The sequence below is a fragment of the Salmo salar genome, chromosome ssa17 (assembly GCF_905237065.1).
Source record: "Salmo salar chromosome ssa17, Ssal_v3.1, whole genome shotgun sequence".
NCBI lineage: Eukaryota > Metazoa > Chordata > Actinopteri > Salmoniformes > Salmonidae > Salmo > Salmo salar.
The window spans coordinates 973,837-989,659 of record NC_059458.1 but is presented as its reverse complement, the minus strand read 5'-3'; the positions used below and the strand labels follow the sequence as shown (position 1 = coordinate 989,659).

General features: G+C 43.6%; 1 protein-coding gene across 1 annotated transcript in view; it reads right to left on the bottom strand.

The window, feature by feature from the left end:
* Positions 1 to 15,823, bottom strand: part of LOC123728309 (low-density lipoprotein receptor class A domain-containing protein 3) — a 115,199-nt gene that overhangs the window by 42,513 nt on the left and 56,863 nt on the right. Inside the window, exons 3-4 of the mRNA XM_045700349.1 lie at positions 9,261 to 9,386; positions 6,644 to 6,778 (exon numbers count right to left, since the gene is read on the bottom strand). Of these exons, the coding sequence (XP_045556305.1) occupies positions 6,644 to 6,778; positions 9,261 to 9,386 (261 nt within the window). The remainder of the gene's footprint in view (positions 1 to 6,643; positions 6,779 to 9,260; positions 9,387 to 15,823) is intronic.

The window sequence follows — 15,823 nt, the reverse complement described above, 5'->3', positions numbered from 1 at the left end:
AGGACTTCTGTATCTATAATTCTTTAAATAATTGTTATGTTTTTTTGTGAACGTTTATCGTGAGTAATTTAGTAAATTCACCGGAGGTTTGCTAGTTCTGAACGTCACATGCTAATGTAAAAAGCTGGTTTTTGATATAAATATGAACTTGATTGAACAAAACATGCATGTATTGTATAACATAATGTCCTAGGTGTGTCATCTGATGAAGATCAAAGGTTAGTGCTGCATTTAGCTGTGGTTTTGTTTTTTGTGACATTATATGCTAGCTTGAAAAATGGGTGTCTGATTATTTCTGGCTGGGTACTCTGCTGACATAATCTAATGTTTTGCTTTCGCTGTAAAGCCTTTTTGAAATCGGACAGTGTGGTTAGATAAAGGAGAGTCTTGTCTTTAAAATGCTGTGAAATAGTCATATGTTTGAAAAATTGAAGTTTTTGTATTTTTGAGGAATTTGTAATTCGCGCCACGCCTATCATTGGATAATGGAGCAGGTGTTCCGCTAGCGGAACGTCTAGATGTAAGAGGTTAATGTCTTAAAGTAATGATGGACTGTCATTTCTCTTTGCTTATTTGAGCTGTTCTTGCCATAATATGGACTTGGTCTTTTACCAAATAGGGCTATCTTCTGTATCCCACCCCTACCTTGTCACAACACAACTGACTGGCTCAAACGCATTAAGAAGGAAAGAAATTCCACAAATTAACTTAAAGAGAGGCACTTGTTAATTGAAATGCATTCCAGGTGACTACCTCATGAAGCTGGTTGAGATAATGCCAAGAGTGTGTAAAGCTGTCATCAAGGCAAAGGGTGGCTACTTTGAAGAATCTCAAATATAAAATATATTTTGACTTGTTTAACACTTTTTTGGTTACTACATGATTCCATATGTGTTATTTCATAGTTTTGATGTCTTCACTATTATTCTACAATGTAGAAAATAGTAAAAATTATAAAAAACCCTTGAATGAGTAGGTGTGTCCAAACTTTTGACTGGTACTGTATTTGTATATGTGAGGGTGAGTAGTAAACAAAGGAAGTCACTAGAGAAGGCTACCCTATGTAGAGTACATAATCATTGAACACTGGTCACTTTACTAATGTTTACATACTGTTTTACCCACTTTATATGTATATACTGTATTGTAGTCATGACTTATCCTCTATAACTACTGGTATATATAACTTTTCTATTCACATACTGTCTATACACACCATTAACACATGTATGTGTATGTAACACTATAGCTTCCGTCCCTTTCCTCGCCCCAACCTGGGCTTGAACCAGGGACCCTCTGCGCACATCAACAACAGTCACCCAAGAAGCATCGTTACCCATCGCGCCACAAAAGCCGCGGCCCTTGCAACGCAAGGGGAACAACCACTTCAGGTCTCAGAGCGAGTGACGTCACCGATTGAAACGCTATTAGCGCGCACCACCGCTAACTAACTAGCCATTTCACATCGGTTACATGTAGATACGTATAGATTGCATTTGGATTAGTGTTACAGTGATATTTGGGTTGTTAATTGGTTTCGTTCCGAACATCTCTTGACTTCTTAAAAAAAAAAAAAATGTGTGTACTTGTTTGACATTTTACTGCATTGTTAGGCGCTAGTAACATAAACATTTAGCTAAATTGTGTACACGACCAATAAACTTTCATTTGACAAACATTGCATCTGTATTCAAATGCTCATTGGATGCTGAAATAGGAGTAAGGTTTGGGATTGGGGACATGAAACAGAGCTTTGGTAGAAAGTGGATGTGAATGGGAGCAATAATGAAGATGTTTTCAGAGCCTTTGTGCGCTATACTCTACATGAAGTCACTAGCAGAATCCCCACTGCATTTCTGAATTCCTGGATATTGTTTGGAATGTAAATATTTTATGACAATCTCTATTTGAAAATGTTTATGTTGAATGTCCACAGTTTACTATGAAGGGAGGTGTTGAGTGTTCAAACACACACAGAGCGTGCCAAAACAAAAGCCTTTGATGGTGGTCATCAGACAAAGCATGCCATGTCTTCAGAAATACACAAAGCCAGTTGAAAGCTTTCCCCTCTCTCTCTCTCTCGCTCTCTCTCTCTCTCACTCTCTGGATGACTCACTCCAACCTCATCATGTGTAACACACTGTGTCATTAGTCTACTAAGACAATTCAATGGCAATACTTTGAAAAAATGTCCCTTCGTAGCAGATTTGAAATAACTTTCCCCCATTCTTTGAATTAATATTACTGTTAAGACACGGTCTCCAACTTTCCATCTAACAGAGAACACTTCATCTTCAGCTCTCTGCATGTCTCATACTATTTCACATTCACAAACTTCTCCTTCTGATATTAGACTGCTGAAGGTCAGGGAGTTATACTGGGTGTATTATTGCTTTAGTGTGTATGTGTTTGGTGCTTGGGCATGCAGAGTGTGTCTCTGGTCTCCAATGTGTTTGTGTGTGTGTCTGGGACGTCTGTGCCCCCGGGCTCTTCTCCTGCTGTGACAAGGCAAAGGGGGGGTCAAACACACACCCCGTCCCCAACCCCCAACCCCTCCAACACCGTGCACCCAAACACAGATTTGTGAGGAAAAGTAAACACTGCTTTGCCGAATGGGCTTTAATGTTATTTCTGCTTCCTGAATTACAGAGCCCTCCCCTCCCTCGCTCTGCCTCGGGGCTCGACTCTAGACTACTGCTATCCCTCTCTCACTGTCTCTCGCTCTTACTATCCCTCTCACTCACTTCTATCTATTCAATCCTCTTCTGGCTCCCATTTCACTCTGCCTCTCTCTATCTCAGCATCACTCTCTCTCTCTATCACTCTCCTTCACTTGATCTCAAATCCCCCTTAGCCTCTCATGCCTTTTATTCCAATGGTTTCTATTGCACTTTATTCTCTGTCTTCCCATGCTCTTCTTAGATTACATCGCAATACGTTTTTCTGCCAACTTTACTATACTGCCAACTTTTTTCCAGCTTTTCTTTATATCTGAAAGGTATACCTGTATCAAAGCCAAAACTTTTATTTCCAGCAAACAACGTAGTAATCATTTTGGTAAAGTTCTGCCTATATTTAACAAATTACAAGTCGTATGATATGTTACGAATTGTAATTCGTACAATATGTTATGAATTTGCAATACGTATGAATTCCACATTTTTTATGGCTAACGTTAGTTAGGTGGCTAAGGTTAGCTAGGCTAGGGGTTAGGTTAAGGGGTTAGGAGTTAGGTTAAAGGCTTAAGGTTAGGGGAAGGGTTAGCTAAAAAGTAGTAAGTAGTTGCAAAGTTGCTAAAATACTAAAGTTGTCTGTGATGAGATTCGAACACGGAACCTTCGGGCGGCTAGACGTTCACATTTTATGCCCACCCATCCACGCGCATTTCCTTTTTACTTTAAGTAACCTTCTGTCTTATGTAACCATACCAAACGTAACATACGTAACATCATCCTGAGTCTGCACAACTCTGCCAGGACCTAGGATCAAGGGAGATACTAAAGTGTTTTAGTACTATATCTCTTGACACAATGATGAAAATAATCATGGCCTCTAAACCCTCAAGCTGCATACTGGACCCTATTCCAACTAAACTACTGAAAGAGCTGCTTCCTGTGCTTGGCCCTCCTATGTTGAACATAATAAACGGCTCTCTATCCACCGGATGTGTACCAAGCTCACTAAAAGTGGCAGTAATAAAGCCTCTCTTGAAAAAGCCGAATCTTGACCCATAAATTATAAAAACTCTCGGCATATATCGAATCTTCCATTCCTCTCAAAAATGTTAGAAAAAGCTGTTGCGCAGCAACTCACTGCCTTCCTGAAGACAAACAATGTATACGAAACACTTCAGTCTGGTTTTAGACCCCATCATAGCACTGAGACTGCACTTGTGAAGGTGGTAAATGACCTTTAATTGACGTCAGACCGAGGCTCTGCATCTGTCCTCGTGCTCCTAGATCTTAGTGCTGCTTTTGATACCATCAATCACCACATTCTTTTGGAGAGATTGGAAACCCAAATTGGTCTACATGGACAAGTTCTGGCCTGGTTTAGATCTTATCTGTTATCTTTGTGGGCTATACTCGGCCTTGTCTTAGGACGGTAAGTTGGTGGTTGGAGACATCCCTCTAGTGGTGTGGGGGCTGTGCTTTGGCAAAGTGGGTGGGGTTATATCCTGCCTGTTTGGCCCTGTCCGGGGGTATCATCGGATGGGGCCACAGTGTCTTCTGATCCCTCCTGTCTCAGCCTCCAGTATTTATGCTGCAGTAGTTTATGTGTCGGGGGGCTAGGGTCAGTCTGTTACATCTGGAGTATTTCTCTTGTCTTATCCGGTGTCCTGTGTGAATTTAAATATGCTCTCTCTAATTCTCTCTCTCTTTCTTTCTCTCGGAGGACCTGAGCCCTAGGACCATGCCTCAGGACTACCTGGCATGATGACTCCTTGCTGTCCCCAGTCCACCTGGCCGTGCTGCTGCTCCAGTTTCAACTGTTCTGCCTGCGGCTATGGAACCCTGACCTGTTCACCGGACGTGCTTGTTGCACCCTCGACAACTACTATGATTATTATTATTTGACCATGCTGGTTATTTATGAACATTTTAACATCTTGACCATGTTCTGTTATAATATCCACCCGGCACAGCCAGAAGAGGACTTGCCACCCCTCATAGCCTGGTTCCTCTCTAGGTTTCTTCCTAGGTTTTTGGAGTTTTTCCTAGGGGAGTTTTTCCTAGCCATCGTGCTTCTTTCACATGCATTGCTTGCTGTTTGGGGTTTTAGGCTGGGTTTCTGTACAGAACTTTGAGATATCAGCTGATGTACGAAGGGCTATATAAATAAATTTGATTTGATTTTGATATCATACTAAATTGAGTGTCCCGGATTCTCGGTTTGATCAGTCAAGGAAATAAAATTGCGGAAAACATAGATGGAGAACAAGCTAAAGGATGAAAAATACCAGAGTTTTGGCACAGGTATAGCTGAGTAGCGCTAGCGAAAGTGTAAATCACAGTCCATAGATGCTGATAATTGATTGTCCTGTGTCCCATTGTGACATAGCTCCACGGCTCTGACACCACCATCTGCGGGGGACGCATAGCACCTCCCCACAATTCCCAACCAACGCGTCTCCGGTATGTATCCTCTATCATTTGAATGTGTTGACAGTTGGAGAAATTGTTTGAGCTGCGCTAAAAATTCTAAAAAGTATGAAAGCTAACGGTCCAATATTCCACTGTTGTGCATATGTGTACACATTTTGGTAAACATGCACGGGTATGATAAACCCTTAACGCCACTTGGCAAAAAATGTAATAAATGCTCCCACTTTTATAATTTTTATTTCTATTTCAACAAATCAATCAAATCAAAGTATCAATATAATATCGTCCAAAATAATATTTTGATATTGTAACGATCGTCTGGAAGAGGGGACCAAGATGCAGCGTGGTAAGTGGTCATAATGATTTTTAATGAGACTTCAAAAACAAACAGGGAAAATGATAGCCAACAGTTCTGCCAGGTGAACACACAAGACAGAAAACAACTACCCACAAAACCCCAAAGGAAAACAGGCTGCCTAAGTATGATTCCTAATCAGAGACAACGATAGACAGCTGCCTCTGATTAGGAACCCTACTCGGCCCAAAACAAAGAAATACAAAAACATAGAAAAAGGAACATAGAACGCCCCAAAACACACAGAAAAACACCCCCTGCCATGCCCTGACCAAACTACAATAACAAATAACCCCTTTTACTGGTCAGGACGTGACAGATATGTAACTGTATCGATTTTTTCCCTCACCACTATTTTATATTGCTACATTGCATTGTTCGCCACTTTGTCACTTCCCCATCCAAAACCCATTACCCAATGAATAAATAGATTAAAAAACATAGAGGCCATTCTCTGTGGCTGTCTAACAAATGGGCTAAATCAGACTGCAGGAATAAAACAATGGAAGGATAAAACAATGAGTGCAGGCTAGATGTAATTATCAGACACGTCAGAGGCAGGTAACCCAAACAGCATTCTAACTACATGAGATGGGGAGTATAGAGAGGAAGAAGGGAGTGTGGGATGACTTCAGGTGGCTTAAAGCGGATATTGTGTGCCTTATCTGTCATCTGCAGCACCTCTGCTCTTATTCTAGAGAGAGGCAAAGTCAGAGAGGGGGGGGGGGGGCATGGATTGTGTGTTTGTGGCTGTGTTATGCCTCCTCTTCCTCAGCTCAGAGGGATAATAAACCCTGAGCTTCTCTTCTCCTCTCTGCGTGCTGCAATCTGTCTTGATGGCAGACCTCTACACGGTTCCCACCTGATGGATCCTGACTCCGGCCTATATCAGGATGGCCATGGAGGTCTGGGAGATGTGTATTGAGGCACATGTGCATGTTAACTTCCTCTGCAGGAACAAGCTAGCTTCTTGCTACTGACTTAAAGTTTACAAAGTTGGCTTGGATTGCAATTGGTAGCAAAGTACTGAATCCTAGTGAGCAATGTTGGATACTAGTATAATGGTGCCTTGTGACTGTGAAACCATTAGCATGTAGCCATGTTAGTGTATAGCTAGCATGTAGCTAGCATGTAACTGGTGTGTAGCTAGCGGGTAGTTACTATGTAGTGTGTAGCTCCTTACCTGCGGTGGTGAGACAGTGTTCCTCGTCACTGTTGTCCTGACAGTTGTCCTGTCCGTTACACAGGAAACTGCGGTCCACACAGCGCCCGTTACGACACTTGAAGCGGGCCTCCATGCACACCAGCGGGTTACCTGCTGTGAGAGGACCACAACACAGCTCAGAGGTTAGAGGTCAGGGGATAGAGGTAAGGGGTTAGGTATGTGATAAACAAACTGTAGGCATTCTTTTGTTTCATTTTTATAACCACCAGCTCCTTAAACTGAAGAGCGGGAGAAACCTAAAAAAACGAGAGAAACCTCAAACCTTTTACACAGTCCAATTGATCAATTTATCAAAGAAATATCAAGAGGGAATTAATGAAAAATGAAATGCATCACACCGCATCGAGAGATACAGTAAAACCATTTGATCTCGGTTTTTGATTAGATACACAAATAGCATGAGAGACCTCAGAACACTTCTGATTCCTCTATGCACTCTTGTGCTGCTTGGCCTTTGTTCCAAGCCTGAGCAGAATGAGGCTGAATTATCTTGTAAGAATATCCAGACAATTAGGCAGTAAAGACATTGTGGTCGGTTCTCAGAGCGCGGTGTTCTAGCACAGAGCACGCGGAAGGAGCGCAGTTCCATTTAAATGGCTAGATTAGATGTGCATCAGCGTGGGGGCCTGTAGGCTAGGCACAGTGTCTCTGACGATGGAGAGTGATTGGCTCGTTAGAAACTGCTCTGCCGAGATGGAGAGAAACAGGAACAAAGGGAGGGGAGCCATGTGAGCCCACTCCCAAATCCACCACTTCTATACAGTGGGGGAAAAAGGTATTTGATCCCCTGCTGATTTTGTACGTTTGCCCACTGACAAAGAAATGATCAGTCTATGATTTTAATAGTAGGTTTATTTGAACAGTGAGAGACAGAATAACAACAAAAAAATCCAGAAAAACGCATGTCAAAAATGTTATAAAATGATTTGCATTTTAATGAGGGAAATAAGTATTTGACCCCTCTGCAAAACATGACTTAGTACTTGGTGGCAAAACCCTTGTTGGCAATCACAGAGGTCAGACGTTTCTTGTAGTTGGCCACCAGGTTTGCACACATCTCAGGAGGGATTTTGTCCCACTCCTCTTTGCAGATCTTCTCCAAGTCATTAAGGTTTCGAGGCTGACGTTTGGCAAGTCGAACCCTCAGCTCCCTCCACAGATTTTCTATGGGATTAAGGTCTGGAGACTGGCTAGGCCACTACAGGACCTTAATGTGCTTCTTCTTGAGCCACTCCTTTGTTGCCTTGGCTGTGTGTTTTGGGTCATTGTCATGCTGGAATACCCATCCACGACCCATTTTCAATGCCCTGGCTGAGGGAAGGAGGTTCTCACCCAAGATTTGACGGTACATGGCCCCGTCCATCGTCCCTTTGATGCGGTGAAGTTGTCCTGTCCCCTTAGCAGAAAAACACCCCCAAAGCATAATGTTTCCACCTCCATGTTTGACGGTGGAGATGGTGTTCTTGGGGTCATAGGCAGCATTCCTCCTCCTCCAAACACGGTGAGTTGAGTTGATGTCAAAGAGCTCCATTTTGGTCTCATCTGACCACAACACTTTCACCCAGTTGTCCTCTGAGTCATTCAGATGTTCATTGGCAAACTTCAGACGGGCATGTATATGTATTCTTGAGCAGGGGGGACCTTGCGGGCGCTGCAGGATTTCAGTCCTTCACAGCGTAGTGTGTTACCAATTGTTTTCTTGTTGACTATGGTCCCAGCTGCCTTGAGATCATTGACAAGATCCTCCCAGGGAGTTCTGGGCTGATTCCTCACCGTTCTCATTATCATTGCACCTCCACGAGGTGAGATCTTGCATGGAGCCCCAGGCCGAGGGATATTGACAGTTCTTTTGTGTTTCTTCCATTTGCGAATAATCGCACCAAATGTTGTCACCTTCTCACCAAGCTGCTTGGCGATGGTCTTGTAGCCCATTCCAGCCTTGTGTAGGTCTACAATCTTGTCCCTGACATCCTTGGAGAGCTCTTTGGTCTTGGCCATGGTGGAGAGTTTGTAATCTGATTGATTGATTGCTTCATTGGACAGGTGTCTTTTTTACAGGTAACAAGCTGCGGTTAGGAGCACTCCCTTTAAGAGTGTGCTCCTAATCTCAGCTCGTTACCTGTATAAAAGACACCTGGGAGCCAGAAATCTTTCTGATTGAGAGGGGGTCAAATACTTATTTCCCTCATTAAAATGCAAATCAATTTATAACATTTCTGACATGCGTTTTTCTGGATATTTATGTTGTTATTCTTTCTCTCACTGTTCTAATAAACCTACCATTAAAATTATAGACTGATCCTTTCTTTGTCAGTGGGCAAACGTACAAAATCAGCAGGGGATCAAATACTTTTTCCCCCACTGTATACTACAGCTAAAGCTGGCTCACAAATTATCCTAACAAGAGGACAAGTTGCACTGATCATACAGTAGGTCCAGAAGACCAACCTGTGTTTAAATACAGTATGTGGTTATATAGAGAGTGGCTTCCATGACATACTGTACATTAAGGTCATGATGGGGTATTATGCCAGGATTATTATGGGATGGGAGGTGGTTGCTGTGGGATACTCACTGCATTTCTTCTCGTCGCTCCCGTCAGGACAGTCACTGAAGCCATTGCAACGGAACCGCCCGATGATACAGTGGATCCCGTTGGCACAGGCGAAGAACGTCGGAGCACACTTGGACTTTATCTTGGCTGTGGGGAGGAGAGGAGTGGGGGAGAGAGCGAGGGAGAGGAGGGGGAGAAGGGTCTGTTATTAGGATGATGGCAGAAATGACTATGGATGGATGATGCTACAGTTTTAAGTGTCTCATAATAGAGTTGAGCTGTGGGGAAAAGAGAGAAATATGAGAAAGAAGAATGAATGAGAAGAAGGGAAAGAAGTAGAGGGAGAGAAAGGGAAGGAAGGAGAGAGAGAGATGAAGAACAGGACAGTGAGTGAGGGGGAGACAAGGAGTGAGAGGCGAGTGGGAGGGATAGAGGGATGTGGGTCCTACCAGACTATCACTGTATATTACAGGCAACTGCTCGCATTTCATTCATGGCCTTAAAAGATCCTTCTTATTGACATTCTGGCAATGGTGAGTTCTAATACAGAATGTTACAAATGTAGTTCTGTTATACTAAAGGTCAGTCAATTTATCAGTTCTACTTGTCCTGCAGTACTTCTTTGCACTTTCTCTATAGACCTACCCCCCACCTTAAGAGCTACATGTTGGAAACAGAATGGAAAGCAGTTAGGAAGGAGAGCAGACAGAAAGCAGACAGAGACAAAGAGAGAACAAAGTGGAGGGAAGCGTTAGTATAGATCCACCATCGATCAATCTAACGGAGGGTAGACGGAGGGAGGGCCAGATCTCGGTGGATAGCCAGGAGGTTGATGAGCCTCCACCCCCATCACCCAGCCCTGTTTAACCCCAGCAGCACCTAACTTTAGCTGCCTGCTTTAGATACATTGATCCCCTCTCTGGAGGAGGAAAACACTGTGGAGAAAGTAGCTACACCAGGCAGAGGACAGACAGGGTGACGCATGGGGAGAAGTCAGACCAGAAAGAACTAGGTTACTTTGGATGCTTTTCAGTCCAGAGCAGATAATTACTTTCCAGGGCCTGGATAGGCGTTTTGAGAAGTGCATTGGATTTGCATAGACCCATGGAGTCCGTTTCATAGTGTGACCCAAGCCTGCTATGGCAAGATGAGTCCATCTGGGACACTCTGCCGTGCAAATTAAAGAACCTTAGTGGATTTCTAATGTAGATAATGCTCTATCTGGGGTGGGGGTGGGGGACAGAGAGAGAGAAGAGAGAGAGCTAAAACCACTTATCCTTCAGAACTTCTACTTCTTAATCTGTACTTTATAATTAATTCAACATTCAAAGTTTAATTCCCTCTGGAAAATGTATGCAACACAAAAGCTTAGTAAATCAGACGCTATAAGAAGAGATCTAACCTTCTGTAGGTCGCATGGTCAACTCAGCAGTCAGTTGAGCAACCACCAGTAACCAGTTAGCCACCAGTATGTGGGCACAGACACTGCATACATAACCGGCGGCTCTAGTAAAACCCAGCATTACAAAGCAAGGCCTCAACCCTCTGAATCACTGACACAGGAAAGGGGTGTAGTGAGTGGGTACACAGTATATCTCTAAGCCAGCCAACACCCAAACATCTCCCTGTGTTTTCGCCACTTTGAATAACAAAGAGAATTATTATTGGCCTGTCCATGGCTTGGCACTGCGCCATTTAAAATGCCAGGGGCACACATTTCTCCCCCTACAATCCATTGTGGTAGGCTGATTTATGAGCTCTTTCAAGCTGCAGCGATTATGTGTGGAAGAAGGAGGGGTACGCAGAGCACCCGCATACTCTCTCCTCTCTGAAATGCAATCCCTCAACACTGGAGCGTCTGGTCTGCCTGTGTGTGTGTGTGTGTGTGTGTGTGTGTGTGTGTGTGTGTGTGTGTGTGTGTGTGTGTTGTGTGTGTGTGTGTGTGTGTGTGTGTGTGTGTGTAGCCTTTGTTTACAGCCACAGCGGAGGCCCTGAGTGCTTAAAGCCCATTCTGCATGGATGGTATATCACATTCATTAAACTCTGCGGAGAAAAAAGACATGGCTCTGAGTTGTTGTTTTTCTTCATATTTTCTCAATCTCTCTCACTTTGCTGTAGAAAACAATCAAAACAGATTGCAGTCTGTTTCTCACATATCATGTCTTTCTTGCATTTCTTTTGGTCTCCTAAGAAAGTGAGAATTCGAGCGGAGAATGGTTTGTGGCTACATTGAACTGAAGTCTCAATCCACTTCTTTTGTCTGCTCCTTTCCTTTATCATCTACTCATACGAAGGACAGGAGACGAGGATGCACCCCTGGAAAGGGGCCCCTTTCATTTTTCCCTTTATCCCGGACCCGGGGTGCATCCTCGTCAGTAGTCCAACTAAAATGTGTCTTCCACATTTAACCCAACCCCTTTAAATCAGAGAGGTGCGGGGGCTGCCTTAATTAACATCCACGTCTTTGGCTTCCAGGGAACAGTGGGTTAACTGCCTTACTCAGGGGCAGAACGACAGATTTGTACCTTATCAGCTCGGAGATTCAATCCAGCAACCTTCCGGTTACTGGCCCAATGCTCTAACCACTAGGCTACTTGCCACCCCATGCCCTGTCATGGCTACCTTTCCTCCTTCTCCCCAGTAGCACCAGTATGGATAGCCACTGTCTGATCCAAGCTTATATTGTCAGAATTAGTTCAAAAATTTGCATTAATGTTAATTTCATGGCGGTCGCACAGAAACTGGATTGGTGGGGGTGGGTGGAGGGGTGTGGAAGGGGGAAGTTAATGTGCTTATAGCTGCATTCACATCTGTTTGGGGTCACCTCGTCCTCCACAGGCAGAGCAGAGTGCAGCTCTCAGGACATAAAAAAACAATCAAAGTTAATTAGAGAAGCTACATAGTTTTGGGTAAAAGAGGGGGAGCGGAGAGGGGAGAGACTTTACAAAATAAAAAATTAGACCCTGTTATTAAATGTCCCTTGTTTATTCCTCTGTGAAGGTGTTCTCTTTATTTTTGTTTCCTGGAATCCCTTGCTCTCCACCTCTCTAAATGTAAGTACTTTCTTGTTTATTTTCCAGAGCATTGTCCTTCAACCTCTCCCACTCCCTCCCCCCACTCTTCCACCACTCCTATCACAAGCTCCCTCTTAGTTGAATTTCTCTAATTCTGGGCCAAGTTTTTCCCCTTCTCCTCTGAGCCTAAATAGAAGTTGTTTACAAAAAACAGCCCCAGTTTTTTTGTATGGCTTCCAAAGTCAGTGGGGGTGTTCGGCTCAGCAGTACAAATTAAAACAAATGCGCCTGCAGTCAGGTAAGGCCAATACCAGCAGGAAAATAAAATTGAAGCTTATTTACTGCATTTCTACACAACTTAAAAAATAAAAAAATAAATTTTGAGAACAGCAAAAAATAAGCTAAATTTACTTCAGACGTTATTACCTTGTTGCTGTAGCTTCATTTACAGTGCATTTGGAAAGTATTTAGACCCCTAGACTTTTTCCACATGTTATGTTACAGCCTTATTCTAAAATGCATTAAATAGATGTTTTCCCTCATCAATCTACACACAATACCCCACAATGACAAAGCGAAAACAGGTTTTTAGAAATGTTTTCAAATATATAAAAAAATATATATATATACCTTATTTACATAAGTATTCAGACCCTTTGCTATGAGACTCGAAATTGAACTCAGGTGCATCCTGTTTCCATTGATCATCCTTGAGATGTTTCTAGAACTTGATTGGTGTTCACCTGTGGTAAAAACACTGCTATGCACTAGCTACATAAGCACCGTGATTAAAACTCTAGTTTAGTTTCATGTCAAATCAAACAGCAGTTACAGTACCAAGCCCAAGTCATCTACACAGGGGTGGAAAACTCCAGTCCTCGATTGGTGTCACACTTTTTCTCCATCCCTAGCAAACACAGCTGATTAATCAAATTGCATTGTAAACTGAAGATCATGATTAGGTGATTATTGGAGTCAGGTGTGTTAGCTAGGGCAAAAAAAGCACTCGAGGACTGGAATTATAGCCATCTTTACCTGCCAATTGATGCCGCTGGCGCAAAGGCACACACACACGCACCCACACACACACACTTCATGGGTGAGTGCTTTTCCTTTCAAATCCTTCCTAAACCTTATACTAGAGAACATTCTTAATTGCAAATATGTTTGCCATAAAAGTATCTAAGCAGCGAAGAGCATGATAGTTTTAGCCTTTATTAAATCATTTAGATTTTTTCCTTACAGCATCCCTCCAACCTTCTCCTCTCCTTCCGCAGCCAATACTTTCCCTCCTTATTTTCCTTCCCCCTCTCCTGCCCCTCAGCACATCCCCCCCTCAGCCCCTCCTACCTTCCTTCTCTCCCTCGCTCCATAAGAAAATAAGTCTCTGAGCACAGGTGGACCAGGTCGTGACGAGCATGCATGAGCGAGAGTGAGGAGTGACATGGAGCGGAGGGGAATAAAAGAAAATAGAGAAAAGAGAGAGAGAGAGAGAGAGAGAGAGAGAGGAAAAGGCTGAGGAGTTGAAAGGATATTCTCTGACCTTGCCTGTGCGTTTGTGTGGGAAGGAAAATCGATGGGTAATGGAGTCTGGGTGAAAGCAAGGAGGGCACACAGAGACAGAGGCAGTCTGCTAGGAGGTTGGGAGATCAAACTAATCAATCTGGCTCCTTCAGAGTCCTGGCCCAGTCTGACGCTGTACAATGCAATAAACATCTGAGGGAGAACAATGTACAGTAGGTTGGCACTAAAGAGCAGCCTTCGGCCTTGCTCTCTCTTCGCCCCGAAACGTTAATGGAACTTTTCGATCACGCCCAGGCCAGCAACGTTCAGGCGATATTGCCAACATGTGTAGAAGGGGAGCAGTGACTCCTAGACACCGTATGTCTTTGCAATGATTGAAAATCAGTCTATTTCATAAACTGTCAAGGCACTATGTGTAACCTTCTGTCAAGAAAAGTGTGTGCTATATCAAATATGTGGCACTGAAGGAGATGGCTGCTGTTTTACAATCCCGTAACCAATTGTGCTATTGTGTATGTTTTGTCGTGTTATTTGTAACTTATTTTGTACATAATGTTTCTGCCACCGTGTCTTATGACCGAAAAGAGTTTATTGATATCAGGGCAGCGATTACTCACCCCGTACTGGAGAAATTCTTCTTCCTCAACGAGTCGGGCGGGAAGGATTTATTCCAGACACGTGACAAGGCCTTCATCCCGGTCATTCGCAGGAAGAAAAGACGGAGGTATCGTGGACGACGGTCCGGGTGCCTTGTAAGGATCCCTCGCTGAGAGGGTAATCTACCTTTACCATCGGTCCTATTAGCCAACGTACAATCAATCAATCAATCAATAATAAAATAGATGAACTACGAGCACGTATATCCTACCAACGGGACATTAAAAACGATAATATCTTGTTTCACCGAGTCGTGGCTGAACGACGACATGAATAACATACAGTTGGTAGGTTTTAAGCTTTTTCGGCAGAATAGAACAGCGGCCTCTGGTAAGACTAGGGGTGGCGGCCTATGCATATTTGTAAACAACAGCTGGTGGACGAAATTTAAGGAAGTCTCGAGGTTTTGCTCGCCTGAGGTAGAGTATCCCATGATAAGCTGTACACCACACTATTTACCAAGAGAGTTTACATCTACAATTTTCGTAGCTGTCTATATACCACCGCAGACCGATGCTGGCACCAAAACCGCACTCAATGAGCTGTATACGGCCATAGGCAAACAGGAAAACGCTCATCCAGAGGCGGCACTCCTAGTGGCCGGGGACTTTAATGCAGGGAAACTCAAATCCAGTTTTGCCTAATTTCTATCAGCATGTTAAATGTGCAACCAGAGGGAAAAAAATAGACCACCTTTACTCCAGACACAGAGACGCGTACGAAGCTCTCCCTCCATTTGGCAAATCTGACCATAATTATATTGTTCTGATTCCTGCTTACAAGCAAAAACTAAAGCAGGAAGCACCAGTGACTCGGTCAACAAGAAAGTGGTCAGATGAAGCCGATGCTAAGCTACAGGACTGTTTTGCAAGCACAGACTTGAATATGTTCCGGGATTCTTCCAATGGCATTAAGGAGTACACCACATCTGTCGCTGGCTTCATCAATAAGTGCATCGATGACGTCATCCCCACAGTGACCATACGTACATACGCCAACCAGAAGCCAATGATTACAGGCAACATCCGCACTGAGCTAAAAGGTAGAGCTGCTGCTTTCCAGGAGGGGGACTCTAATCCGGAAGCTTATATGAAATCCTGCTAGGCCCTCTGATGAACCATCAAACAGGCAAAGAATCAATACAAGGCTAAGATTGAATCGTACTACACCGGCTACGACGCTCGTCGGATGTGGCAGGGCTCGCAAACTATTACAGACTACAACGGGAAGCACAGCCACGAGCTGCCCAGTGACACAAACCTACCAGATGAGCTAAATTACTTCTATGCTCGCTTCAAGGTAAGTAGCACTGAAACATGCATGAGTGCACCAGCTGTTCCAGACGACTGTGTGATCACGCTGTCCATAGCTTTTAAACAGGTCAACATT